The following is a 27,692-nucleotide window of genomic DNA, read 5'->3' on the forward strand; positions in this document are numbered from 1 at the left end:
AAAATAATCCTTTTACATGTAAATATATAAGACTTATCATTTAATAGTTTCCCATGTATCATTCTTCCTGTCCATTATAAGCTATGCAATACGAGATTATAATTGCATAATTAATTGGCTATCGATAGCTTTTCCAAGTATAAATTGTACAAATATCATACATGAAGATCTTAAACCCTAAAAGTTCAGTCACTTCAATGTACAAGAGGTGAAATATAAGGAATACATTGCTTCTAATAGTCCAGAGAGCAAAGTCAATTATTTCTTATCAAAGTCGAGAGTTCCTTCCAGAGCTCATACCAATCCAAGTGCTTCATTGACAGTTGGTTGAATATTTAGGAAATATGGAATAATTCTATTAGTATTTGTGTCATTGATTTCTTGTACAAGTCTTCACAGATTTCATAAGGGCAGTAAAAGCCCTCCATACGGACTCACTGGATAAACAAATTGTTCCACCACCTCTCTTAAATTGTGTTGTCTATGAAAGATATCAAAGCAATGCATTATAAGACAATTTCAAGTAACAACAAGTTTCTGTTACAACAGCTTATTTGAATTTTTTACCACAGATTTACTATCAGGTTCATTTATTCATCAACTACTTGCAAATAGCAATGATTCAAGTCTTGAATTCTTTCATAATCTTTTTTTTTATATAATAATTGAAATTAATTTATCATGTTTAAATCCAAATAATTTCTTCTAAGACAATATTGGAAAAAAATTCTCAATGAAATACCTTTCTGTTGATGTCACCAACACAAACCCAGAAATCGTCTTTAGAAACAATCCATTTTGAGTGATCGCTGTTTGACTTGAACTCAGTGACATTGGAAAACTTAATTATTTCAATGTTCATAACCTACAAAAGTGACTTTTCAATACATTTACTGTATTAAAAAAAATGAATACTAGTTGATTATTTTAAAGCTTGAGCTTTTCTGTGTCCGAAACGTGAGATTTTCATTTCTAGAATTTGTAAAACTGTACAGTAATATCGGAAGTTGTATATTTATATGAAATGCATGCATTTTGCAAACCTTAAATTCCATATTACAAGCTGAAGTCAGGTTTGGTTCCCATGTATGCACGTAAAGAGATTCTCTCAATTCAGGTGCAACCAGACCGTCATACAAATCTTTAACAAAATTAATATTTGCAAGTTTGTTTTAAATTTAAAAAAATGATTGTCTTTTATTATGAAAAACTGGTCTGTCCTTTCTCACCCTTTCCAAAGATCGAAGACTTTGCAAAGAATCGGAACCTTTGACCTTTCACTGTTGAAATTGGGAAAACTTTATATGGGACCAAAGTAACATGCGAATAATGGCGCCGAGGACCTCGCTTTGGGTCATATATATTAGGATCTGTTATGTTGAATATGTCTTCTGAGAAAATAAAAGTATCATGTGTACACAAATTAAAATTAATGTAATAAAACAGCAGTGTCGCACATGTAAAAGAAATGTAGCAAAGTAACTGTTGGAAATTTACAATGTATCACTCACAACGAAAAAAAATGTTTCCATTACATTTTAACAGAATAAATACATAAAATATATTCCATGACACAAAAAATTTCATCTTTATTAGAGGACCTCTTTGGAAGAAAAAAGTCTAAGGCCTATAGGACGATTTGGAGTAAAATGGAACTCAAAAGAGAAAAAAATTATTCTCCCCAAGTGTGTTTTTGTAAGATTCATGAAGCATATTGTAAGTATTTCAGAACTTCTATTTACCTATAACTGTTAGATATTTTCTGCTGAGGGACACACAAATCATAGCCTGTCCTAATTTTGTTTGTTCTTGTTCATAGCTGTAATTATGTGATAGAGGAGCTGGAAATTTTGGAACACTTGATATCAGCCAGAATCCTTGTTTCTCATCAAATGCATACATGCCTGTATGGATAAAAATACAAGTGTCAATTTGTATGTTTCCAACTAGTAGAAGGAGAAAGCACTAAAAATGCTCAAATTTATAGTATAAGCAAATCGTCTATAATGATAGCGAGTTCTCGTGTTTAATATACCTTTGGTATGTCCATATAAATGATATTTTTTGAAAGATTCCTCGGATATATCAGTTGGCTTCAGTGGTGGTTGATCATTGTACATGGCATACTTAAATTTTTGTGGTCCATTCTGAAAAAAAAGTGATAAATACTGGAACAAACAATTACTGTATGTTTGGGTGAAAGACAAAAAAGTTACTCCAAAGAAACATTTATTAGATCCTTTTAACAATACTTTTTAAAGTAACTGAATGAAAAATTCCACAACTTGCATCTAAAAAAGGACATTATAAAATTCTTTCTAGAAATTATAAAGCCATCATTCATTAATCAAATCTTGAAATTCTTCTTACAAGCTAAACAAACTATGATGTGTTACGGTATTAATTTATCAGCAATATTTACTACTATGTATCTTTGTTAAAATACTACTTGTAGGTACAAAAATATTGAACCAAGGCTTCCATGTTCCGAGGTTTTATTCCGAAGCAACTTCCTTTAAGTACAGAGTCCATTTTGTCTTTAGTGATGATATATACCTGTTTATAAACTTGTTGCAGTGTGTTGTATAACGCGTGTCCCTCCTTTTGAATGTCAGCATCGGACAAGGAAAAAGAAGGGTTTTCAGAGTCCATATAGTAAAATCCAACTCCTTGCTTGATTAGAGGATTCCTATTTGATTTATTCTTGGGCAACTTGTAAACAATGAACCTAGAGGAAGGAAGATTTATTTTCGCTTTGTTTAATCAATCAAACACAAGAATATTTTAAAATCTGTTATCAGGTCAGTATCTGCTAAATGGAATTTGAAAGTCGTATTGCCCATAACTTATTTGCTGAGCATGAGAAAAGAATCATCGGTATAGATGATGCATGCAAATGTAATGATCTAGGTGTGACTGCTATGTACATAATACAATATGAACACTTATCGTTGACTGTACTTGTAGTTACATGTATAGGGAAAAAACTTTAGATTTAAATGATGATATGCTTAAAATTTGGACATTACCAGTCAACAGGTTCTCCTGACTCTTTTAAACATCCCAGACCCCAGCTTAGACTCACAAGAACGGAGCAGGGAATCACAAATCGGATCATCGCCAGAAAACAATACTAGACAGAGTATACCTTTTCTGTTTTGTTCCTATAGGAATTCAAACTCGAAATCATACGCATGTTTCTATAGGAAGGCACTTGATCCATTTCTGTAGTTTATGCTGATACATTTTGATATTTGAATATAATCTGATATGTGGAAAGTTGAGTGACTCAATATTTAGCGGAAGAACATTTTTGAAAAGCTAATTACACGCCCATTTGTTTTTATAAAACATTAGCCGTATTTAGGAAAGGGACAATTCTTACTTTGCCTAGCGTCCCGAGTTTCACCTCTTCGTTTCGGAATGTTGTTGTGAATTTCACAACAACATATGTACATATGTACTTCCTTTTTTGTATTACTGGTATGTTATAATACAATTTACGAACACACATAGATTGGGTATTATTTAAAGAATGCTTCCTTTTTCATACTATGTAATGAGGAAATACGAGAATATACAATTTCATGTATCCCATTCATTATCACGCGCTATCAGTTCAATTATTGTAAATTACTTCCCATTTTAACGTTTATACCAGAATGAAAAACAATCCATAAACAATTAAGGAATAAAGCTTATTTTAACCTATCGTATAGAATAGGTTAAAAAAAAAATAAGCTTCATTCCTTATAATTTAGTTTCATTGTTGACAATACTAAGACAATTTTACCTCATAAAATGGCTTCAAATTAAGCATAATGCCAAATTCACAAAAATGAGATAAACCTAGTTTCACATTTGATAAATTAGGTTTATCGACTGTTAACTATAGTTTACGAACCGAAAACTATAGTTAACGATTCGTTAAGTATAGTTTTCATCTGTAAAATTATATATGTTTTGCTCATTTTTAGCTCACCTCAACGAAGTTGGGGGAGCTTATGTAATACCCTCGGCGTCGGTGTCGGTGTCGGCGTCGGCGTCCCGGGTTAAGGTTAAGTTTTTTGGAGCAGTTTTCTTTTTAAGTACTTCTATGACCTATATTGATTAGACATGCATGGAAGATGGTTCTAGTGTGTTTCATTGTACCAGTCAAAGTTTCAGATGCTGCAATTTTAGCAAAGGAATGACCAGGTTAATGTTTTTGGAGCAGGTTAACATTTTTGGTGCAGTTTTTGGTGTAGGTTTCATTTCCAAGTAACTATAAGCCCTATGTTAACCAAACTTGCATGGATGATACATCTAAGGATGCATACTACCGGGCTTGCTTCGGATGCTGAATCTGACCTACTTTTTCCGGTTGAGTGAACAGGTTAAAGTTTTTTGGTGCAGGTTTCATTTCCAAGTATCTGTAAGTCCTATGTTGACCAAACTTGCATGGATGATACATCTAAGGATGGATACATCAGGCTTGCTTCGGATGCTGAATCTGACCTACATTTTCCGGTTGAGTGAACAGGTTAAAGTTTTTGGTGCAGGTTTCATTTCCAAGTATCTGTAAGTCCTATGTTGACCAAACTTGCATGGATGATACATCTAAGGATGGATACTACCAGGCTTGCTTCGGATGCTGAATCTGACCTACATTTTCCGGTTGAGTGAACTGGTTAAAGTTTTTGGTGCAGGTTTCATTTCCAAGTAACAAGTAACTATAAGCCCTATGTTGACCAAACTTGCATGGATGATACATCTAAGGATCTGCTGAATCTGACCTACATTTTCCAGTTGAGTGAACAAGTAAAAGTTTTTGGTGCAGGTTTCATTTCCAAGTAACTATGAGTTCTTTAATGACCAATCTTGCATGGATGATACATCTTAGGATGCATACTACCAGGCTTGCTTCGGATGCTGAATCTGACCTACATTTTGTGGATGAGTGAAAATGTTAGTTTTTGATGTATGTTTCATTTCCAATTAACTATGAGCCTTATAATGTGCAAACTTGCATGGACGATACATCTTAGGATGCACACTAATGGACTTGCTTCGGATGCTGAATTCGACATATATATTTTTCAGATAATAGACCAGGTTAAAGTTATGGTTGCAGGTCTATTACCAAAAAACTTTAAGGCTTTTATAACATTGTATAAACCAAACTTGCACAAATGTTGCATCAAGAGATGAAAACTCAAATTTGCTTTAGATGCTGAATTACATTTTCATGAAGAAGAACTACTTTAAATTTTTTATGTTGGTCTACTTCAAAGTATCAGATCAAAATTGCTTAGATATTTTCATTTTTGGAATGTACATTTTTTGTTGGTTAATTGTGTGACTTTGCCTTATTTAAAGACAACATTCGTTGAGGTGAGCTCTGTAATCTCTGATTACCTATGTTTGTGAATTTGGCGTGCCATACATATAAGTAACGTCAATCGGAATAATACATTTGGACGTTACTCATTGTGACGTACGTTTTACATCTAGAATTAAATTATTGTCAAATGAAATGGTGCTGACCAAACCATATTAGCTTGATCGGTGGTGGGTGTTGCCCCATCTTTGACTCTTATTAGGTTTGAAATACGTATTCTGTTCACTGCATATTTTTGTACCATGCGTATCTCATTGCACAGTACTGTGACATTAAGATTTTTTGATTGTTTCTTTCTTATACTTAATGTGTTTAATTTTGTTTCGTATTGTTAATTACACCATATGTTGACATATTTTGATTGCTTCTTCATTTATTTATTAATAAATGACCATTCATCTGCATTCTAACCTTGCGTTTTCATTTATGTCAAACAAAGCACCATCGTATCAGATATCTATAAAAGGACATGGTTAGAGTAAATTTCTTAAACTAAGGATGAATAAATAAAATTTATATCTTGCAGATTTTATTTTATTTTTTCTTGTTAGTAAAACACAAATAAAAACAATTCTTTCAGTCATAAATTAAAAAATGAAAAACATCGTTGTTTTATCATTAACCCAAGCTAAAATTAGCACTGATTTCAAATTAGCATTTGTCAACAGAGTTTGTGATGTTATGAAACGCCTTCCAAGCCGTGTAGTTGGCCATACACAACGCTCCTCCCCTTCTCTTGAGGGCGTAAGTCTGCAAATCAGAAAAAAGAATATGAAAATGTCAGTTTCAGAACATAAAATTTAACATTATATATCAAATAACATACAAGAAAAATGAAATAAAAATGAAATAAACAGGAGAGGATTTTAAATTGTCATTTCCTTTCTTAGAACTTAGAACTTCGTATATACGACTTTCCGCTGTTACATCTGGGATTTGTAAACTACAGTTGAACTACGTTATCTCGAACCTCAAAATATCGAATACCACTGAAAATTATACAGAGAGTTGGTTGTCTCCTTAGCTTTTGATTTTGTGTATTAGTCTTATTATCTCCAAGGACATATTGTGTTCCAGATAATGAAGTTTGACTGAATTATCTTAAAGAGAATGAAGAGAGAACTTAATTACCGATCGGTTGAGGTCTCCAATGCACACCCATCTCCCCAATTTCTCGGACACCGCCCACTTGGCGTGGTCTCTTTGGCCGGACAAGTAGATGTTGGTATCCGGGAACTTGATTTTGGATACATTAATCACCTATGCATACATACAAAATAAACTTAAAGATAATTCAGTAACTAATTTCAAGTAATCAGAAAAATATATTGCATTGTATTATATAAACAGATGTTTACAGTGAAAGTTCTTGACATTGAAAAAAGGGAATCTGAGACACAGTTTAAAGTATTGGTATTCAATATCGCTAACCACCAAATTATAGCTAGGGAAATTATTTGGGTTTTTTGTTTGTTCACGATTTGGTTGAAAGTGTATTGCCATTCCTAGTACTGAAGTAACTTATCAATACAAATATATCACCAAAACTACAATAAGTGAGTAAATTAAACACACACGGGACACATGTAATCACAAACTTACAACACACTTAAACACAGACACATAAAGTGTATGCAAGCTGATTGAATTCACCTTATACACTGTGGAGCAGGAAGACGGGATGCCTGTGTGAAAGGATTGGACCAAGACGTCGCTGGATAGACTCGGAGCAACCAAAGAATCGTACAGGTCTAGAAAAAATACAATCACATTTCTATTAAAAACTGTTTATCCATTTGTCAGTATTTATTGATTATGTAACATGTGACAAGGAAATTATAAATATGGTTTTAAAATTTCTAACCTTTCTCATATAGGGAACTTTTGGCTGAACACATTAGTTGCATGCTGTCGTGGGTATACATGCTTAACACAAAAGACTCGTTTGAGGGTTGCATTGGTGGCATTAGCGTTTCAGGTCCTTTTCCATCGTAAATTTGGGGTTGGGTTGTTCCGAATATTTTTCCTGAAAAAAAAAGTCGACAAGCTAAATAATATATCGATGATTTATTTTTTTATTTATTAAAGCCATATATGGCGTATGTACAATGAAAATTAATAGACTAAAGTTATAAGAAGTTATTATTTGTATCATTACTTCATATAAAGATAGAACTTTTCCGTAAATTACAAAATCTAAGTCAATTGCGTTATAAAGCTATCACAATTTAATTTGGATTCTCGGAATTTTCTCCGACTCGGAAGAAAATACAAAAGATTTAAATAACGCATTACAGAGAAGATAAAATCGTCTTATTAGTTGAAACGAGGTGTTCTCCGTGTTCAGAACTGTGTGAAAAGTTTTAATTTAAATGTATTAACTCTATTTCTTTACTTAATTTTGTATTTTTTTAAATTATATTTTTTGATCAGTTACGCCATATATGGCTTTAAAATAAAACAGTAAAAGTAAAAAGAACAATGCTGAGAGTTTAATTACTAAATCCAAGATAAAAAAGAATAACTTACGGAGATTCACGAGCTCTTGAGTATTTAATGTGACACAGACAGCCAGTTGACCGTTCTGCTGTGCCAGTTTGTTAAAGGCGTACCCCTTATTTTTGGGTGGGGGGAACTTAGGAATACTTGAAATCAACCAAAACCCAGTCTGCTTGTCAAATGCATATACCCCTGTAAAGGGTGGTAAAATTCAGTTATGACTATTTCACGACCATTGTCCAATTATTTTATATACATTAAAATATAAGTGTGAAAAGTAAGAAACTTCTTCTAGCGTGCCACATGTTTACCTTTGGTGTGACCAAACTCATTTTCCGGCCCTTTCCAGGTTTTGTTGGAACTTCCAGGCGGTTGGTCGTTATACATGCCGTACTCCACCATAAAGTACTGAGAAAAGAGAAAGAATCTACAAATCTAGAAATAACAGATTTATTATAGAAGAGTGTATAATTTAACATAGAAGCCCTTTTATGTAGAGTACCAACGACGGACAATTTTGCTTTTTAAACACAATTCGTTATCTACGTTAAGCGTTTTAAATTTATTTAATCCACAGTGAATGTGAATCAATTAAACTTCTCTTGAAGCGTCAATTCATTATAAGCGTCTTCAATATAAGCGTGTTTTACTGTATATAGATTAAGACCCATTCTTTCATTTTCCATGAGCTTTAATAGAAAGCACATTTCACGTTTTATCGATGAATTATGCTGTCGCTAACATTTAACTTGCTGTATTAAATACAATCTCTTTTTAGGGATATTAATTGAAGGAGTACTTACATTCAGATAGATCTGTTGGAGCGTGTTGTAAAGGGCATGTCCTTCCTTGTCTATGGGGGTGGGAGAAAGGGTCATCGCAGGTCGGTGGGAGTCCATATAATAAAAAGCCACGCCCTCCGATATCAGCTTGTTTTTGTTTTGGGGATCCTTGGGAGTTTTGTAAACAATAAACCTAAAATGGAAAGGAACCAGCGTTATAATCAAATGATAAAACATACGTCAATTTTCATAGTCTGTAGATTAGAATTTGAAATTAACATAACTGATCTTCTAGGAAACTGAAAGTTTATTGGTCTAAACCAACGTAGATGCAACAGAAATTAGTATAAAAGAAATTCCAGAAAATGTAACGTTTCTTCTTTCTTGTCTTGAGATGAATTACTTTTTTATTAGAGCAAAAATGTATAAGGAGAAACATTTTGATGAAAAATGATAATTCAATTTCTCACCTTTCCTAGAATTACAATGTATTAGCATATCATAAAAAAAATTTATGACAGTAAATATTTTTTTTCATTTTAAGAAAGACACCGAAAATTTATGTAAAAAGCTATATTTACCAGTCCACGGGTTGGCGATCAATACCCTGACATGTTATTCCATTGGTGTACCCCTCTCCACGGGCTGTACCCGAAAACGTCACCCACAAAGTCCACAGAATAAAGTCAAACAAGACGGGCATTTTCATATGGAGACCAGGTTGATGTTCTTCTTTCTTATATTCATATAGTATTTAAAGTTATATTCAACGTTATGAGTTTGAAGTAAAATTGATAAAAATGTTGAATAATTTAACCAATCTTCGCAGAAAAAAAATGCAATGAGGAAATTTTTGGCGATGAGCCGGAAATTTTTTTTTCAAACACAACATTATCAAAACACTTAACAATAATTACTCCACATTTGACATCGACAATCAGGAACTATAGACTCAAAAGCTTAGTCCAAAAAATTAATTCCAAAATTAATAAGTGCACTTAATTATAATTGATTTTGATTTCATAAATTTCTAACTTATTATTTATAACCAATAATTAAAATGGAAATCTGCAAAAGTACATTTAAGAAAATTTAAGCACACAATCAATAGATAAACAATCAATATTTTGAACATTTTACATTCTTTGCCATCCTCATCATGCCAGGGGCCATGAGTCAACATGTGCACGTTGCCGTTGGACCTCTGGCATACTTCATTAGATAGTTTAGGGCCGCTTGTTTCTCTCATTGAGAAGCGTCAATCAAATTAAAGCTTTCGTAAACAGCAAGATGATGCAATCAAAGAGGATTCAGATGACACTTCAAATGCACTTCTTTTTTGGAAAAATGCATTTTCTGCGTTGTAAAAATATACACAATGTATACATGTATATATTTTTAAAAGTACGCGGATTCATTTAAAAATTTTATATTCTAGGTCCTGGTCTTGTTTTTACTGTTTATCCGGAAGGTTTGGCCCAAATGTCGGTAGCGCCGTTATGGTCAATATTGTTTTTCTTCACGATGGTGGCCTTAGGATTCTCTTCAGCGGTAATATTCATTGAAACTATTCTATACTGTAAGGTAAAAGGTCTCGATGAGACTTTCTTTCATCATGAAGCCATAAAATCAGGCAGTAATTCTCTTCATATTAATTCAAACAGAATATTTAGAAAGCGATGAATATTTATACCCAGACATTGGCCATGTGATCGCCTGGTTAATTCAAGCTAAGTGTTTGATTGGAATTCTTGGTTGGTTTATATATGCTGTTAGAGGGGGGCTTGGAAAGGAAAGAAACCCCTCACTAAGCTCAGATAAAAAAAAAACAAAAACATCATTCTATATTTTTGAAATGCTTTCCAAATTTCATCCAAGACTTTTCATTTCAAAAGTCTGATTTTGTTGTATTTTATTTTATTATTATTATTTTTTTTTTTGCAGCCAACGGAAGACTGGGGACCAGCCTTACCTGAGAACAGAACAGGTCGTTATTCTGTGGCTTTCAATGACATCACCGCTGATGTCATGATTACTCTGTTGACATGATGAAAATGCAATCCAAAAAATATGATAATAAAGCTTACGTAATAGAAGCAGGGGACACAACTGCCACAAAGTTCTAACAAATCAACTTAAAAATTAATCTCTGTTCTCTGTCTCCGTGACCCTCTTCAGGATCGATCGAAGGACTGAGAAATTCAGCTTTTAGAATTTACAGAGCACGAAGTATATCACTAGCAATATCCTTCTGAATGAAACAGAAGGCATATATATCTGGAAACAAAATAAAAGCAGGTGTAACATATTCATTTACCATTCATTTACCAAAGGAAATTAGATCTTGACATTATTGTATTTTTAATTAACAATTTTACATATATAATCAAGTTATAGTTTTGTTTTGAACATATTTTATTGTATAAACAAAAATATTGGAAACAAGTTCTTTCAACTTACGAGTTCCTCTCCTTAAATATAACTATATGTCATGCAATTAAAGTTATAGTGTATTATGTTTTATGTAAATAAAATTAAAATACATTTTTGGGAGCATTGATTCCTGTTTATTGAGACGAGCATATAGAAAGTCGCTGGTTTGCTGATGCTAGTCAGTCAACAATAGACTAGAGTAGGTTAGAACATTTCCAACAGAATGGAAATGATATTATACGTTACGAAACTTGTATGTATGATGTAAAATACCTTTAAACAACAAAAAATATACATGTATTTACTTCCCAATAAAGCAAATTACTTACCCGATTCAGTGTTTGGGATTTATGCATACGATGCAGTTCTCTTTTACACTTGTCACTTTTCTTAATTAATTAATACCAGTCTGCGCCGCTCGACAGATTCGCACCTTTGATTTATGCGACGGAAACATCCGAGGATTGCCGAACTATTGTCACAAGGAGCATTGTGACGTCATGCTTTTATGACGAAATAGATCTATATCTATCTTATCAACCAAACAAAAGGGCGGCGTAAAGAGTGAGTATAAAATTTCTTTGTATCTAATGGATCTATACACTACATGTTAGTTTGAGATTCAAGATAAATGGCATTTTTTAAAAAGAAAAATAGCACGTATCATATCCTCCAGTGTTACCACTCATAAACTAGCGTAGCAGAAATTTACAGGTGGTAAATACATGTGTAGCATTCCTTGTGTCCAGAAAAAGAATGAAAACATCTATATTTTATGTGTTAAACCAAAGTTTCTGTAGCAGATTTAAACTAAGAATCATGTCATATGAGATAAAGACCTAATCACATACGTATACAATAAACCACGGTATTTGACGAAAGTAGATCCTTTATTCCTGTAGAACATCTCTGAATAAATAACCCTATTATATAGATTTAAGCCCGTTTCCACCTATTTTCTGAAACTAATTACAGTTCCTGGCACGAACGATAAAAAAAAAATATTTCGAGTTTTAGACTATAAATTTACTTCTTTTCTTGTTTCGTTTATTAGTAAGTTTTTAAAAGCATTTATGCACCCATTCAACTAGCACTTATTTTTCATTTTTGTGATGAATTCACATGCACCAATGCCCATTAAACTAAAACTAAACTAAAACTTTGTGTATATTACAATTAATGTGGCATTTTCCTGGCACTCTATAATTTTTTTTATCCTGTATTATAACACGTGCACGTAAATTTAGCTACTCTTTTCGGGCTAAAATAGTAATCGTAATTTTGAGTCTACAGTTCCAGGAATGGCGCTATTTTTTTAGGTTCTTTGATATCGCATTTAAGTAGTTTTTCGTGAGATTTATTGTTCAACATAAACTTACATGTAAGACACAAAATATTTACTATTGTCCTTTAAACAATTTTACACCAACGTTCTTGACAGATTAAAAAAAGTATACTTTCATGGATAAAAAAAAAATATTTTGTGTATGACGTCATGAAAGCATACACACAAACTTAAACGTAACAATTATGTGACGTAACAATTATCACTATAACAAAAGTGGATGCAGATGGCAGACATATTAGCGGTAAAATTCACGACTAAATTACTCTTTTCTTGTTTGTTTTTCTTGACAGGAGAAAATGTATTTTTTATAAATATGCTTTTTTGATTGTAGACAATCATGGATGTTGCAATGGATTTTGGGAGTGAGCCAGTTAAGGATGTTGTAAGTACCTTTAATATCTTGCATATCAATTATGAAGGGTTTTTAACGACGGAAACTGGCAACTACCTTTTACAGCAAATTCAATGCAAAAAATATAAAGTAAATTATTCGTTCAAAGAAATTGTTCGTACATATATTAAAAGAAAATCTGAACAAAAATAATTTCTTGGTGTTGTTTTTCAGGACACAAAGCTACAGATTCTGAAATTCAGTTATAGTTGGATTGAAGAAGTTGAAAAGGAAGAAAGACTTATGAAGGTACATTTATTCAGAAAATTTAGATATATGTCTTGTGCAACAACACAGTTACACTACAACTCGGACAAGACTTGCATATCGTTCACAATATATTTCTTTACATGTAGTTGTAATTTATTTTACCAGAATTTCATTACGCATTTAAACATATGTAAATTATTTTTTTCAATATGCACATTTTTTAAAGTATTTTTAAGTTTCCCTATAAAGAGAGATTTATTATTTTTAATGAGGTAAAATGTATGTTTAATTTTTATCTAGGAAGTCACCGAACCAGATTTGGTACAAGAAGTTGATCAGAAGAATGAATGCAAAGTTAAAACGTTAAGAACAGAGACAAAGGAAATTCCCAGGTAAGACTAGAACTGTGTGAGGCTTTAAGATTCTTGTATTAAATTAATACAGTTTACAAATGTGATTCTACAAGTTATCTCGTTTCAAATATTGAACATGTAACATTAAATCTGAGTGTACATTTGGCATCATTCAGTCAATTTGAAAGTCAATATGAAAGTTTCATCAAATATATTCATCGTTGTAGAGAGACAGTCTTGGATTTCGGGGATAGACCCGTGAGAGATCTGGTAAGTAAACTATCTGCTTTGTTTCGGTGTATTTTTTAATTCATGTGATTTTTGATGGAGACGGATTTTTTCCCCCCAGGAATTATATAGTTATGATTATAGTGCATGGCCAACTATGCAATTATTGATTATAATGATTTATAATGTATGAAAAAAAAATGGATAAGATTATTGATCAATTTATGCAATATATTTATCGAATAATATACCCAATCGAATTTTACTTTTATACATTGTCAATATTATGCCATCCGTTTTAACGTTGAATCTTAAAATTTTAGGATGAAAAATTAGAAATTCTGAAATTCCCATACTCCTGGGTAGAGGTCGTTGAAGAGGAGGAAAGAAGAGCAAAGGTAAAAATAATATATCAATTCTGCTTACTTTGTATTAAATGAACATAAATTATGTATTTATATAAACTTTGTACAAGAGGGTAACATAAATTTAGTGATTTTAGTTGAATATCTATGAGAACGACTGAATTTAAATTAAAATTCTGAGTGTATATTATGATTTATGGCCAATTTCAATGGAGTCCAAGATTTTATGATCATATATTTATCCAAACAATAACAGTAAAAGACTACAATTTTAAGAAATTGACAATTTTTTTCATTTTATCATACTATTGCGTTTTTCCCATTTTTTTTTTTTTTTTATTTTCAAAAGTGAATATTGAAATTTCATTGAAGCTATAACAAAACAATCTATCTAAAAATGAAGCATCATTTCTTTTTCTTTTTTTAGGAAGATGATGAACTAACTGTAGAACAGACGAACAAGGAGGCCGAATCCAACGTTAAGATTTTCAGAGAGGAAACAAATGAAATCCCCAGGTAACCAATTTTTCCTTGACAGACTGTAAAAGATTTGAAAATATTACAATGTTTCTCTCCATAATTAATGCATAAAATTTGTAAAGCTAGCATGTATCAAATAAAAGGTACATAGTAAAACCACATAGTGCATGAAGTGAAAATTTTGAAATTTTTTATTCCAGAGAGCCAATCTTGAATTTTGGTGAAGAACCTGTTACTAACTTGGTAAGTAAATCTGATGTTATGTTTTGTTGTTATTTTCTTTTAGTTTATATTACACATGTATTTACTTAAATATAATGAAAAAAATGTCAATTTAAAAAAAATTATATTATGTTGCATTAAACAACCGAGAATTTTCTTGATCAAAAGAACTTTACTTAAGTGATGTAGGTTGTTTTGTAGCATAATTTCTATTTTAACTTTGTATGTTATAACTTCTAGGAAGAAAAACTGGAAATACTGAAGTTTCCGTACAAGTGGGCTGATATAGTAGAGGAAGAAGAAATAGGAACAAAGGTATATAAATGGATTGATTTAGTTTACTTCTGCAGGTTAACTTAAACATTGCAAAAGTTTATATCTTGTATCATTTTTTATTTATTAATTTTGGTACATGTGCATAAGAAGGCTAAATTAATTGATTTTTGGAAGAAATGAAGGAATTTTCATCCTAAAAGGATAAACCCTAATGCTCGAGTAATTGCATGCAAATACAAATATATGAATATTTTTTTTTAAAAAAAGAAAAGATCAATACAATCCAAGATTTTTATATAAGTATTTTATTTACAGGAGCCTTCCATGTTTAACAAAGCCATACAACAAGAAGGCAGAGACCACGAGAAAGTTACCCAAGAGGACGAACCAAAAGAAGAAATAGCTCCCAACAATATCAGGTACTAACTTCATATTAAAATCAACTGTTGACATTTCATTGTAATTATGATATTAAATTAAATGAATGTACATGTAATTATGCATTTGTTAAACGAGTCCATTTTTCGCGAAAACGCTATGGAATATTTTTTTTAAGTTTTAAAAATCCCTTCATTGTTGATATTAAAGTAAAATTTTATACTATAAAGCAGCAAACCCCAAGATATACCTCAAGCATTGAAAGCTGAGATTGACACTGACAAGGAAACCAAAGACTTGGAAGCTACATGTAGCAAGGCGGAAACACAGCAGATGAAACTGGAGGTAAGGAATACGCCATGTAGAACAGAAACAATGTAAAAACTTTTTTAAATGAAAAAATGTTCAAAAAGTAATGTTAAATTCAACTTCATAGAAAACAAGTCTAAAACCAGTATTTAAAATACTGATACTTTGAAAGTATCGGATCGTTTATTTACTGAATAAATTTTCATTTTTCGTTGTTTTTCTTTTACAGTTTTTAAATAACGACGAAGATGAAAATGACAACTGCTTTGTCCCAAGAAAATTGTTTCTTTTCGGAGTTGTGGAATTTAAGGTACGTTCATTGAAGTTTATATATTTTAGTACATCTGAAATAATTCAAATTAAATCTCAATTACAAAAGATTTTGAAAATAATTTTTGCTCGCCAAACGTTAATCATTGGGGGTTTAAGAACATGCCTGTAATATTACTGAAAATGTATTTGTCAATTGGAATATAAGATTTTTCTTTCTTATAGAGTGACTTGAAACGGCCAAACAAAAATGTGGAACAACCACAAATACCTGAGAAACCAACTGATGCGCTTAACTCCACATATGAATCTGTAGGAAACGTGGTAAGTTCATGCAATTATAGCACCTAAAATACTAGTAAATACTTTGACAAAATGTATGTGTATAAAGATGAAGGTCTGTAAAAAAGTCACATGTCTCTCATATTTTCTTTTCAGACATCTGTGAAAAAGAGAATCGGTATCGGAAGGAAAATCAAGGCATTCCTTGGTATCAGATGAAAAGATTAATTGCCAAGCTGTATAAACTCCTAATAAAGACTCTTACGACGTATAAATGAAGAATTCTTGTGTTAATTTAAGTTAATCAATCAATAATAAAAGATCTATCTTGTATTTATATATGAATTTTGTGTGTGTGTTTTTTCGTTTTTAAATCCCATTATATACAACATTTAAACATGAGTTTTAAGTGACAAAGAATACGTCAAGGGGCAGATCTTTTGTCACAAACTTTGGAAATTTACGTACTGTTTATTAACAGAAGAAATATACGCAGATAACTTTAAGTTATACAAATTAAGAATCATATATCATTTCATCTATGAAACAATCGCAATTAATGTTTTTTCATATGATTATTTATTATTTATAAAACATACACTATAAAAATATATAAAAGATACAACGTTTTTATCAATTTACAATGTAAGGTAATGCCAGATGTTTTCAAGTACTCTGAAAAAATATAGGGTTTTGAGTTATAATTTATCAACGTCTTCAAATCCAAGCCTTTGGTTTACCACTTTGAGATTCCATGAATAAATTTTTTTTTCAATGTGATGTCATAAACACAGAATGAAAACAACTTCCATTTCTTGATAATAATAATGACATATACACATAGAGGGATAAACTATTTATACAGAAGATAAACTTTTTATACAGAAATAAGAGTTTCCAGTTTTAAGTGTCGGGTTTGGGACTTATCCGAATATTGGTCCACACGTCTCGATGTCCCGGATGATGTTTGTGTATTCCTTCCATGTGTGGGGGTCAGACATGCACATGGTACTTCCACCACGATGAAACTGTGTATGCTTATTAAAAAAAATTATTAATTTAAAAAAAGGTTTCCGATGGTGCAAAACATGAAGCAATATATTTCCTGTCATAATTGCATCAAACTCCCTATAAAAGTAGGAAAGTATTCACTTGAATTTAGAACAAATACATACACCCTGGACAGTAAAATAATTGACTAAATGCAGAAAAACGTATTTCAAAAATCGTCAACTACTACAAGGTCTCCAATCACGACAGAATAACATACTGAGGGAGAGAACTCTTCTTTTTCAAATTATCTCAAGTGATCTCTAACTGAAAAATTTAACTTTTTGATATTAATATAATTTAACTTTTGAAAAAGGATCACTTAAATTGATAAGAAATCTTAATTACACCTGAAAAGAATAATGAGCTAATGAAATTCAGTTTTCTTTATGGAAGATTGGAAAAGTTTTCTCATGTACGAGTACTTTTTAAAAAAAAAAATTTGATCAAGCTATAGTTTCATTATTTACCTGTCTATTTATGTCTCCAATACAAATCCATGAACCCGTCTATTAATTAGTGATCCTGTCTCTTCAAAATTCCGTATAGTTATTATTGATTTTTTTATTATTTTCCTACAAAGTAATTATTTACGTCTTTTTCAATGTAAAACTGTCATTTATGTATATGTATCTAATGACGAAACAAAAATGTAGTAAAGGGTGTCTATTACATAGCATTTAAAAATCGGAAAAGGAAAAGTGTGCACAGCAAAGTATAAAATTAATATAGTAATATTGTTAGTATTGTTTATACGTGATATACAACGTAAAAACCAAAAGGTGCATTCTATATAATATACTAACAGACAATCATTGTTAAAGGGAAAATTTAAAAAAAAAGGAAAACGTTTTTACATACAGTAAGAGTTCGCTATATCGAACACGGATATCTCGAATATCATTGATATTTATAAACCTTGAAAACAAGAAAACACACGTTTCTTTGAACATGTATGAAAATAATGTGTGTTTTAATCGAGTTTGAGACAAAAATGTTTGACTGTGCTTCAAGTGTCATATAAAAAATCAGTAAAGAAAAGCATGCAAATCAAATTTGAAATTAATATCGAATTTATGTGATAATAGTGATGACGCAACTGTTTCGGTACATACATTGCAAAGAAGTTATAACGTTGCATGCAATTGAACAAAGGCCCGCGGCCATTTTGCCAAGTTTCTACGAATAAGTCGTGATTTATCCTCTCATTGATCCAAGCATCATACAGATCTGAAATGTTTACATTTATTGTATCACAAAAAAGCACCGTTTTCGATATTAATTTCTAGTAAAAATTTATGATGGCCATCCAATAATTTTATATTAAATATGTGTTAATCAAATAACTTTTCAAACATTGAAAGATGTTGAGAAAAGTTTAGATACTACACATTAGAATAAATGTCAAAGCAATCTGAAAAAATTTAGGCCATTCCTACTGCCATATTAGGTAAGTTTAGTAATTTCTTTGACGAGTAAAAAAATCCAGCCAAATTCTGTGCTGATTTTTTTGAACATATATATAAATATTTTTTTTATATTTATATTAAATACGATAGGACAATACCCCTTTCACCCTCCCTTTTACCGATCCCATACATTTGAACTCGATAGACTGAGCAGAGAAAAAGATAGCGAAAAATTAATTAGTAAGCAGTCGAATAAAAAGCACAAAGTCTTCCACGATTACAGTTCATGGAATCTAGACAATTAAATTGTTTAAAATATCAGCATCTAATAAATATATAACAAAATATAATATACATTCCAAAAGCCATACCATGCAAGCTATGCAAGCAAGTTCTATGAAAGCAAAAATATTTTTAAGGATTAAATATGTATCGACATCCAAACAACATGAGTTTAGAAGATGAAGATTGCTAAAAGTGAATATTAGAGTAACTAGACATGCAAAACGGGCTTTGTTAGTATAGAATCATCTACTTCGTATGTTGCAGATACCTGAAATTTGAGAGAACAATTTGAAATTAATTCTAGGTCCATTTTGCCATGTTTCGACAAATAATGATTCTTGTAAAACTGGAGCCAAATAATCATCGTATAAATCTGAAAATAGTGTTTCTCATATCTACAAATGCCACACTTAAAATATGAAAGTAAAGAAAAAGGGTGTTAAGAAAGGTTTTCTGTATAAAATACATTTAAAAAAAAAAAAAAACAGACAATAATTTCTTCCAATTTTGTGAAAACTTATTAATATGTGATCTTAAGGAATACACAGTTTGTGTTAATGACAAAATTATTTAGTGATGAAAAAATTTGTTGTGGTAGAGAGAAGTCATCACCACAATGACAGATCAAATGTTTTCATCAATTTTTGCAAAAAAGTAAACTGCATGTGTTGTGTAAGTTCTGACCAATTTTAATAGGTTTGTTTAACCACATACATGTACCTAACATTCATTTTATAAGGTCTTAAAGCTTTCTTTTGTTTTCATAAGTTTTGTAAATTTGAACTGGATCCATGTTTTCTCAGAAATAACTTGGTTTTTTTTTTCACAAATAATGTGTAAGACTTCAAAGTAACACAACTTTTCAAAATTTTAAAAATGCACGGTAAATAAAATATACAGGAAGTCTATGCCTAGCTTCCTGATCCCATTGCCAATGTATCTGAACTGAATGTTATTTTTTAATAAAAATGCCACAAATTAATATACCGTATAATCCCTATGGTGAAACGGTAATTCAATATGTTAAATAGTAAAGTTTAGAATTGTAAATATCGCTTTTTTATTGAATATGACCATGCAGATTTCCTTTAAAAAAAGTCGTTTTAAATCTAAGCAGAACACAACATATATATGCACTCAAAAGTAAAAACTCATGCAAGCGAACTATATGAAAGCGAAAACTATAATAGGGATTAAAAAATCTTAACATCCAAAATACATTATTAAAGATGAGTTTAGAGGAAGAAAACTACTAAAAATTAATATATGAGTAGCTAGACATGCAACAAAGGGTTTGCTAGTGTAAAGTTAGTACTAGAATAAAGTGTCTTCTACTTCGCATGTTGCAGATACCTGAAACTTGAGAGAACAATTTGAGGGTAAATCGTCCGATCTGGGTCCATTTTGCCAAGTTTCAACAAAAAATGTTTCTTGTAAAACGGGGGCCAAAAAAGCATCGTATAAATCTGAAAATAGCATTTCTCATATGTCTACAAGACTACAAATAAATGTCACGTCACTTCAAATACATAGGAAAGAGAATATGTTGGGGTTTTTTAAATCTGATTTTAATAAAAATGAAATTGAACAATAATTTATCTAAATTTTGTTAAAAGTAAATTTTGAAATAGGTGAAGAAGACACAATTGCTTTTAAAATCCTCTAAAGCAAAATACAAGCTTTATGAGCAACACAATTTGAAGACCAAAAAATCCTACAGTGTTATCCTAAGATTAGTACACTTTATCCATAAATTTCTTAAATCAGAGTAACTATATTCATTAAACCCTTTACTGAAGCTGATTTTTCTCCTTCACTTCATTTTTGAAGTGTTAATTTTTGTCATTTTTGGGAGTTAAAATATATCTTTAACAAATGCCATAAATATAGTGATTCAATATTGACAAGAACTATGATATTAACTGCACTTTACCGAATACAAGTCAATAATTATAAAACAATTTTACAGTCCGACTACCTTTTTCAAAATCAGTTGACTTGGCAAAGTTATGTAGCACCACACCGTCTGTGGTATGGAGTGTGGTTTCCAGCTGAAATGGAGGGGATGTCACATGTTTCTGACTCCCTGACAGAACACTCATTGTGATGGGGTTCTCCGAGGAGAAAGACGGAGGTAAATAATGGTCGTAAAACTTGGGGTAGGTGAAGGTCATTATCTTGGCTGGAAAAAAAGGTAAAACTACCGGTATAATAAGTAATTCATCACAATTATCACTGAACTTCTATTACTTCTATTCAATGAGAATGAATAAATTTAATCTCAGGAATGATGTATTCAATTTCTTATTTTAAATCTGTTTTAGAGAAACTCAAAGTGTCATTTCAATTTTAACTAAGCAGTACTATTCTATGTTGTGAATTCTTCAACAAGGTACTGATAAAAAAGTATAATTTAAATTAATTATCAAGAACACCATATTTCATTATTCAGATATCTTCATAAAAAATCCCAAAACAAACAAAAACAAGAGAATGAAAACATGATATTTATAGAATAATTTCTTTTTACTGTAGGTCAAAGTGAAAAAAAAAACAAAACTTACCAACACTCTCAATAGCTGAATATTGAAGACTGACACAGAATATTGACTGTCCGTACACCTTGCCACTATCAGGGTAGGAGAAGCCAGAACTTCTAGGGGGAGGGAAATGAGGGATACTCATAATCAACCAGAACCCCTCAGATTTATCAAAAGCATAGACCCCTGAAAGAAAATAATAAACATGAATAGATAATAATGATGAAGGTCAAGGTAGAAAATTTAAAATTAGTAATTTGAATAAGGGAGACAACCTAAAAATCTTACCTTTCGTGTGGCCATGGTTTAAAGATGTATGTCCTGTCGGGGGCTGATCATTGTACATAGCATACATGTATTCATTTGTAGTCTGTCAAATACAAAAGATTGACTTTTATTGTAAATAAAATTAATTAAAACTTTGCATAAAATTAAAATTGCAGTTGTTAAATTAACTGCTGCATTCAATGGACACAATTTTAAAATCAGAGCAAGTGTTAATACTTCTTTCACTTTCAAATCTAATGGGACTTGGTAAAATTTAGAGATATCCAAGGATTCAAAAAATCAAGATACATGTACTAAGAGAGTAAATGGCTGGGACTCTCATATCACTTTGAAACATCCAAGATATCAGTATTTGAGATACCAACATTCAGCTGTGAATGATTAAGGTTTTTTTTTCTAAATTGACACTCTTAAAACTCTTTCCTACAAACATCCAAATTACCCATGATACCAATATATTAAACTTGCATTCTTGTAGATCTGTCTTAGTGTATACTCCACAGAGTGTCCTGTTGCGTTGAATGGGATAGATGACAACTTCCAACTTGGAGAATTGGAATCCATGTAGTAGAAACCAACGCCATCATAAGACCATTTGTCTATTCCCACATCATGGATTTCTGGAAGCTTGTACACAGTGAACCTACAAGAATTATACAGTCACCTACTCAGTGGAAAGAATCAAAATATATAGTGTGCCCAAACTTGTACCATAAAGTATGTAACTTAAAACTAGGAAGAGTGAATTGAAAGGAAATAATTTAGAATATTAAGCCATCGTAATCAAAGATTTTCGCTCTGTTCTGTATGTCTGCAAAGATTCTAACCCTGCCCATAACTTTTGATTAGTTGGAACTATGGCTTTCATATTTCACAGTAATTCTTGACCTTGGAGTTTGACCTACTTTTGGAAAAATTTACCAGAGTATATCCTTGGTCACAACTTTTGAATGGTTGGTTCTAGGACTTTCATACTTCATACATGTATTGTATTCCATGTGATGGGGCCTTTCCTTGGGCAAAAAATTTTGACGTTTAATTTGGAGTTTGCTTTACCTTTGTAAATCTTAACTTTGGCCATATTAGTACAATTTCCACTTAAGCTTGGACTTTCGGTAAGGTGTGGCATTCTCAATGTTACATAATTAGCTTTTGAAATACACAGCTTTCCTTCACTGTTGAAACATACATAGGATAGAAATTCGCCAAATTTTAACTAGTGTAGCAAATAGCCAATTACAAGTTCTCGCACGGCACAGAGGCGGGGCTTACGGTAAGTTGTCTCATCGATATCAACAACAATTTAAAGTTCCTGATGTTATTAATTCCTTAAACAATGAAAATCTATTTGCCATTTGACAGACGCTAATTACGTTACGCCGAGAACGCCTTACTGAAAGTCCAAGCTTACCTGAGAATTGTACTAAAGTTCTGAATGGTTGGAACAAGGGCTTTCCAAAAATTCTTGTGTATTTCATGTGACAAGATCTTTCCTTAGGTACCAACAAATTTACCCTTTAACCTTGGAGTTTTATCCATTTTTAACATAGTTTAACCTCTGTTATAATTTTTTGGAGTGTTTACCTTGCTTTCATACTTCAACATGTTCACAGGTGAATTTTAATGAGACCTTTCCTTGAGTACCAACAATTGTGACCCTTTGTCCTTCACCTTGCATTATGACTTTCTTTAAAACAAAACTTGGCCAAAAATTTTAAATGGTTGGTGCCAGGGTTTTCATATTTTAAATGTGTATGTATATTCCTTGTGACAAGTCCATTCTTTGGATACCAAAATTTTATCTCTTTATCTTACTTTGGAGTTTGACCTGCATTTGAGAAACTTTAACGTCCATCATGAGCTGCCATATGGATTTAGCACTGTTTTACAAACACATCTTGTTTTCTTTTCAGAAAAGATTTTGTTCTGTTCTTGTTTTTGTTTGCGAAGATTCTGGAGGTTTGAAATGCATATTTCATAGAAATTTTCAGAAAAAGACTAATCTGACTTTAAAAAAAAAACCATCTCAGTTAAATGATAGTTGTTTCAATCCTTAGGGAATAGAAAATCTATGATAGATATAAATTATAATTCCATATGAGTCTACCATAGATATAAATTATTATTCAGTATTAGGTAACACAAGAGAATTACGCTGTTACATTTACAATATGTAGAACTTAGATTAGCCTTATCTCTTGTGTGACGAGGGCATTATATGTCCAAGGTTTCAAACTTTGTCACCTTACGACTTCCCATTTTATGTACAAAAATAAATTATCTTATGACTAAAGTAAATTTCCTGTTTGGTTTCACAAACCTTTCAAATCTGAGTGGGTGCTTCAAAATATTGTTACTCAGTGAACTAAATTTGCTCATGACAGAACAGATTTCAGACTGTCAATTCACTGCACACATTAGGTAATAGTCATGTGCAGATTATAAGGTTGATATCATAAATTGCATGGAGACAACTACATGTATATGTAGGTTAATGTGTTGAATGAATGTCATCTAGTTTATTAAATTGTTTGGCTGTTAGTAAAATCAGCCAGGGATTAAAGTCTGAAAAACAGTCAAAAGTTTAAAATATTATTTCTCTCTCTTTATGAACCTGTACAATGAATGATATACAAAATTAGCATGTAATCACAACTAAAACATCATTTTGAATATAATTGATAATTTTTTGGACGGCTTACATTAAAACATGGTTAAGTATATAAGTATGAACACCTAATTTTTCCAAAAGAAAAATTTCCATGGCAATTTATGAAGCACTGAAATTATCTGAACATTGATTTGTGTATCTGGATTCCTAAACAATATAATGTTATCAAACCTTCTACATGTTTTTTATTTACTTCATGAAAATTAAATTTAAAAAAAAATCCCTTAAAACTTTTTTTTATGAAACCTTCGTTACATGTAAAATCTCAGAAATGTTCCGGAAGGGTTTACATTCTCAAACTTAAGTAATTTGTCAAGTGTCAAGTCGTCTTTTTTGTTTCCTGGATTGGTTTTCAGTGAAGTCAGAAGTTTTTTGTTTTTTTTTAAATAAAGCGTTTTTCTCACGATTAATAATCAAAATACATTGAAAAGGTTACGGATTTCCTTACCAATCGACAGGTTGTCCAGTGTGTGACTTACACTTAAGACTCCCACAGACATTGACAAAAACTACCAGCACACAAACGATCACATCTCGCACCATTTCAGTTGTTTATCTCGACTGATTTTGCACTCCTTGTCTACTTTCATTTTCGCAATGAAGACCCAGTGGCACGGATCTAAAAATCTTCAATTTTTATCTTGAATGAAAAGTATTTTATATACTAAGAAACCTTTTATGTCTGTGATGTTGTAATTTATTGTTTATGTTTGTGTTACGATTTGCTTACATTTGGACATGTTGAAACGGATCCAAAAACTGAGGAAGAAAAAAAAGGCCTATGAAAAGGGGGGGGGGGGTAAATTGAAAAAAAAATGGAAGTGAACATTAGGATGTTGGAGAATTAACATTAGGATGTTGGAGAATTTAGAATTAATTTTTGCATTGTAATTAGCTGAATATGTAGGCTTTCACAGTTGTCAAAGACACAGAATCTTCCCAAGCACTAATCATTAGGCCTATATGAATTTATTTGCGATCGACCTAAAGATCCAAATGTCTGCATAATAATGATAATATAGAGTGAAATCGCCGATTCTGGGTCACGTCAGGGTGTTTCCTTGATATTTCGCATAGTCGTCAGATTCATATTTTATGCAATATGTACTGAAAGTACAAATAGTGAGTCATCCAAAAGTCTTTTTTTTATTTTCAAAGAAACTATATATGGGAACAATATTTACAGGCGTATTTCAGCAAGGCCTAGCTTCCCCAGTTACGGATCACTTTCTCCATTTCCGGGTAATGTGCCTCCGTGGTCTTGTAATATGCACGGATCGTTTCAGAACAAGATTTTTATGATGTTGAAGCATAAAAGAATTCATGCAGCTCGCAAAAACGGAAACAATCACAGAAATGAGTTTTAATCTATTTTTAAAAACAATTTTTAAAAAAATGCAATATGCAGAATTTACAAACATGATATTAGGATTAAAATAAGAACTATTGGACTTATTTAAAAAAAAGTATTTTTAAAAAGTATTTGAAAGGTAAACTCAAATTCATTTTTAAAAAATTATTCTTAAATTGGTTTAACAGTGTAATTTTATTTGAGCAGTGATCATTATGATTGATTTCTGAATTAAAACTAAATACATGTGATATACTTTTGAGCTATTATTGTTTACCTAGTACTTTTATATCAGCCTTGTTTGCAGCGAACAAAAACAAAGGCAGTCTATCAACGAAACAGATTCGATCATCCGTGTCTTCTGTCCATTCTGTCATATTTTATTTTTCAAATAAAATCTGCAACATAATGCGCGCGTTTCATATTGTCGTTCGTGGGATACTCCTTTTAAGTTGATGACCAGTGTATTTATTAAGTTTTTACGCTTTAAATTTCACAATATGACATGAAATACACACGAGTGACCAGGAATCAGCGACCCCACTGCATCAGGCTGATGATTTCAATGTAAATGCAAAATTATATGGGTACGGAGGTTCCAAGTTTAAGTACAAATTTTTTTTTATCCAAACCCTACCTTAACCTCGTTTGACTTTGATGCATCAAAAAGTCGTGGGGAGGGGCGGGCTTTAATGATCATTTTCTGTAGTAAAATGTTATGTCCGTAACCCCTAACCCCCCAGCCCATTATACATGCCTTGTCAATATCAAAAGAAACATATACAATGTATAACTTTCGAGGTTTACAGTTTTGAAAACGAAAAGTATGCTATTTTCAAGTTCAAGTCTGAACTTTTGCATACACTTTACATTTTCATATTTGATTCATAAAAAACGCTTCATATATACATTTAATTTCCGAAGCCATCGATCTTCACTTACAAACTGACTACATCCAATTCTTTTATACATGCTGAAGAGATAATGTATAGTAAAAAAGCCTACAGTATAAATTCATTCTGGGTATTGCATTGACATTGAATGAATGATGATTTATAATATCACGCATCCCTTTGATTTATGTCTTATTTTTAAATGTACGAAAATATTTAATTTTAATTTGCAGCCAAAATGACACACGATTTTTTTCTCTTTTTTTTTCAGTGGTACAGGTAACTGTATAGTTTCAAATGCAAACCATCCACGGTCACAGATTCAAGTAAATTATAAAAGTTTATAAGAGATATACTATAAAAAGTTTTCATTACCAGATTGGTTTTTCAAACTGCATTTGTTTCTTCTTCTTTTTACAGGAATTGACACAATAATACTACTTACTCGCTTATTATTAAGCCACCACGAAACATTTTGTATATATTTTGTATGTAAGGAATGTACCTCCATCCCGGCTTTTGGGTTATTTAGAGTTAGAAATTTGATGTATTATCAAGACAGGGAATCGGATGCCTGGTCTATGAATCGTACCGGAAACAGCATCTTTTTACGATATTTATTTCCAACAATACATTCTTAAGGAATTTGTACGCTACATGTACTTATTTTCGTCAATTCACTCATAAAAAATTAACAAACATTGATATTAAATATACACATGTTACAAATGCTGTATATTCTTAATACATGTATTGCTATTTTCATTGTGTTTGCGAAAAATTTAAAAAATTGTTTACAGAATTTTATTTGGTGTGCAAGTATTCGCAATCAATTCTAAAGAGTATTATCTGAGGAAAAATATCATGCGAAATAAAACATTCGAATAAGAATTTAACCGTGGAAATTAAATGTTGACAAATATATGTATTATGAAAACAAAAACTGTCGAACTCGAACCATGCAGATAATTCATGTATTCATATTGTGTACTTTCCTCG

General features: G+C 31.4%; 2 protein-coding genes and 1 long non-coding RNA gene across 3 annotated transcripts; 1 reads left to right on the top strand and 2 right to left on the bottom strand.

Annotated features, from left to right (window-relative positions):
• Positions 1-297: 297 nt before the first annotated feature.
• On the bottom strand, positions 298-25,040 carry LOC134247711 (uncharacterized). Its single transcript, XM_062730042.1, has 22 exons — positions 24,898-25,040; positions 22,247-22,421; positions 21,779-21,860; positions 21,515-21,676; positions 20,929-21,132; positions 20,266-20,416; positions 17,090-17,234; positions 9,243-9,415; positions 8,683-8,854; positions 8,191-8,287; positions 7,910-8,071; positions 7,245-7,406; positions 7,034-7,131; positions 6,512-6,640; positions 6,069-6,130; positions 2,557-2,728; positions 2,036-2,147; positions 1,743-1,904; positions 1,230-1,391; positions 1,044-1,141; positions 743-865; positions 298-481 (listed from the first exon to the last, which is right to left on the bottom strand). Exons 1-22 carry the CDS (start codon positions 24,990-24,992, stop codon positions 371-373), a joined length of 3,009 nt encoding a protein of 1,002 aa, XP_062586026.1. The 5' UTR covers positions 24,993-25,040; the 3' UTR covers positions 298-370.
• Positions 11,463-15,079, top strand: LOC134247749 (uncharacterized). The gene is made up of 9 exons (XM_062730129.1): positions 11,463-11,658; positions 12,774-12,824; positions 13,008-13,082; positions 13,344-13,435; positions 13,624-13,666; positions 13,948-14,022; positions 14,417-14,505; positions 14,670-14,712; positions 14,932-15,079. Exons 2-9 carry the CDS (start codon positions 12,780-12,782, stop codon positions 15,049-15,051), a joined length of 582 nt encoding a protein of 193 aa, XP_062586113.1. The 5' UTR covers positions 11,463-11,658; positions 12,774-12,779; the 3' UTR covers positions 15,052-15,079.
• LOC134247752 (uncharacterized) lies at positions 16,848-17,767 on the bottom strand. Its single transcript, XR_009987920.1, has 2 exons — positions 17,727-17,767; positions 16,848-17,243 (listed from the first exon to the last, which is right to left on the bottom strand). It is a non-coding gene; the product is annotated as an uncharacterized LOC134247752 (long non-coding RNA).
• Positions 25,041-27,692: the final 2,652 nt, after the last annotated feature.

Source organism: Saccostrea cucullata, unplaced genomic scaffold (assembly GCF_032062105.1).
Source record: "Saccostrea cucullata isolate Sc308-1 unplaced genomic scaffold, CSIRO_AGI_Scuc_v1 ctg64, whole genome shotgun sequence".
NCBI classification, from domain to species: domain Eukaryota; kingdom Metazoa; phylum Mollusca; class Bivalvia; order Ostreida; family Ostreidae; genus Saccostrea; species Saccostrea cuccullata.

What these genes read in the sequence shown, in the direction of transcription:
- LOC134247749 (XM_062730129.1), top strand. Translation starts at nt 12,780, where the DNA reads ATGGATGTTGCAATGGATTTTGGGAGTGAGCCAGTTAAGGATGTT. An exon ending in GAGACAAAGGAAATTCCCAG is followed by an intron (nt 13,436 to 13,623) that starts GTAAGACTAGAA and finishes TCATCGTTGTAG; the next exon opens with AGAGACAGTCTTGGATTTCG. An exon ending in AGGAGGAAAGAAGAGCAAAG is followed by an intron (nt 14,023 to 14,416) that starts GTAAAAATAATA and finishes TTCTTTTTTTAG; the next exon opens with GAAGATGATGAACTAACTGT.
- LOC134247711 (XM_062730042.1), bottom strand. Translation starts at nt 24,992, where the DNA reads ATGGTGCGAGATGTGATCGTTTGTGTGCTGGTAGTTTTTGTCAATGTC. An exon ending in AACTACACGGCTTGGAAGGC is followed by an intron (nt 2,729 to 6,068) that starts GTTTCATAACAT and finishes TCCTTCCTCTAG; the next exon opens with GTTCATTGTTTACAAGTTGC. An exon ending in TTGGTGACATCAACAGAAAG is followed by an intron (nt 482 to 742) that starts GTATTTCATTGA and finishes TATCTTTCATAG; the next exon opens with ACAACACAATTTAAGAGAGG.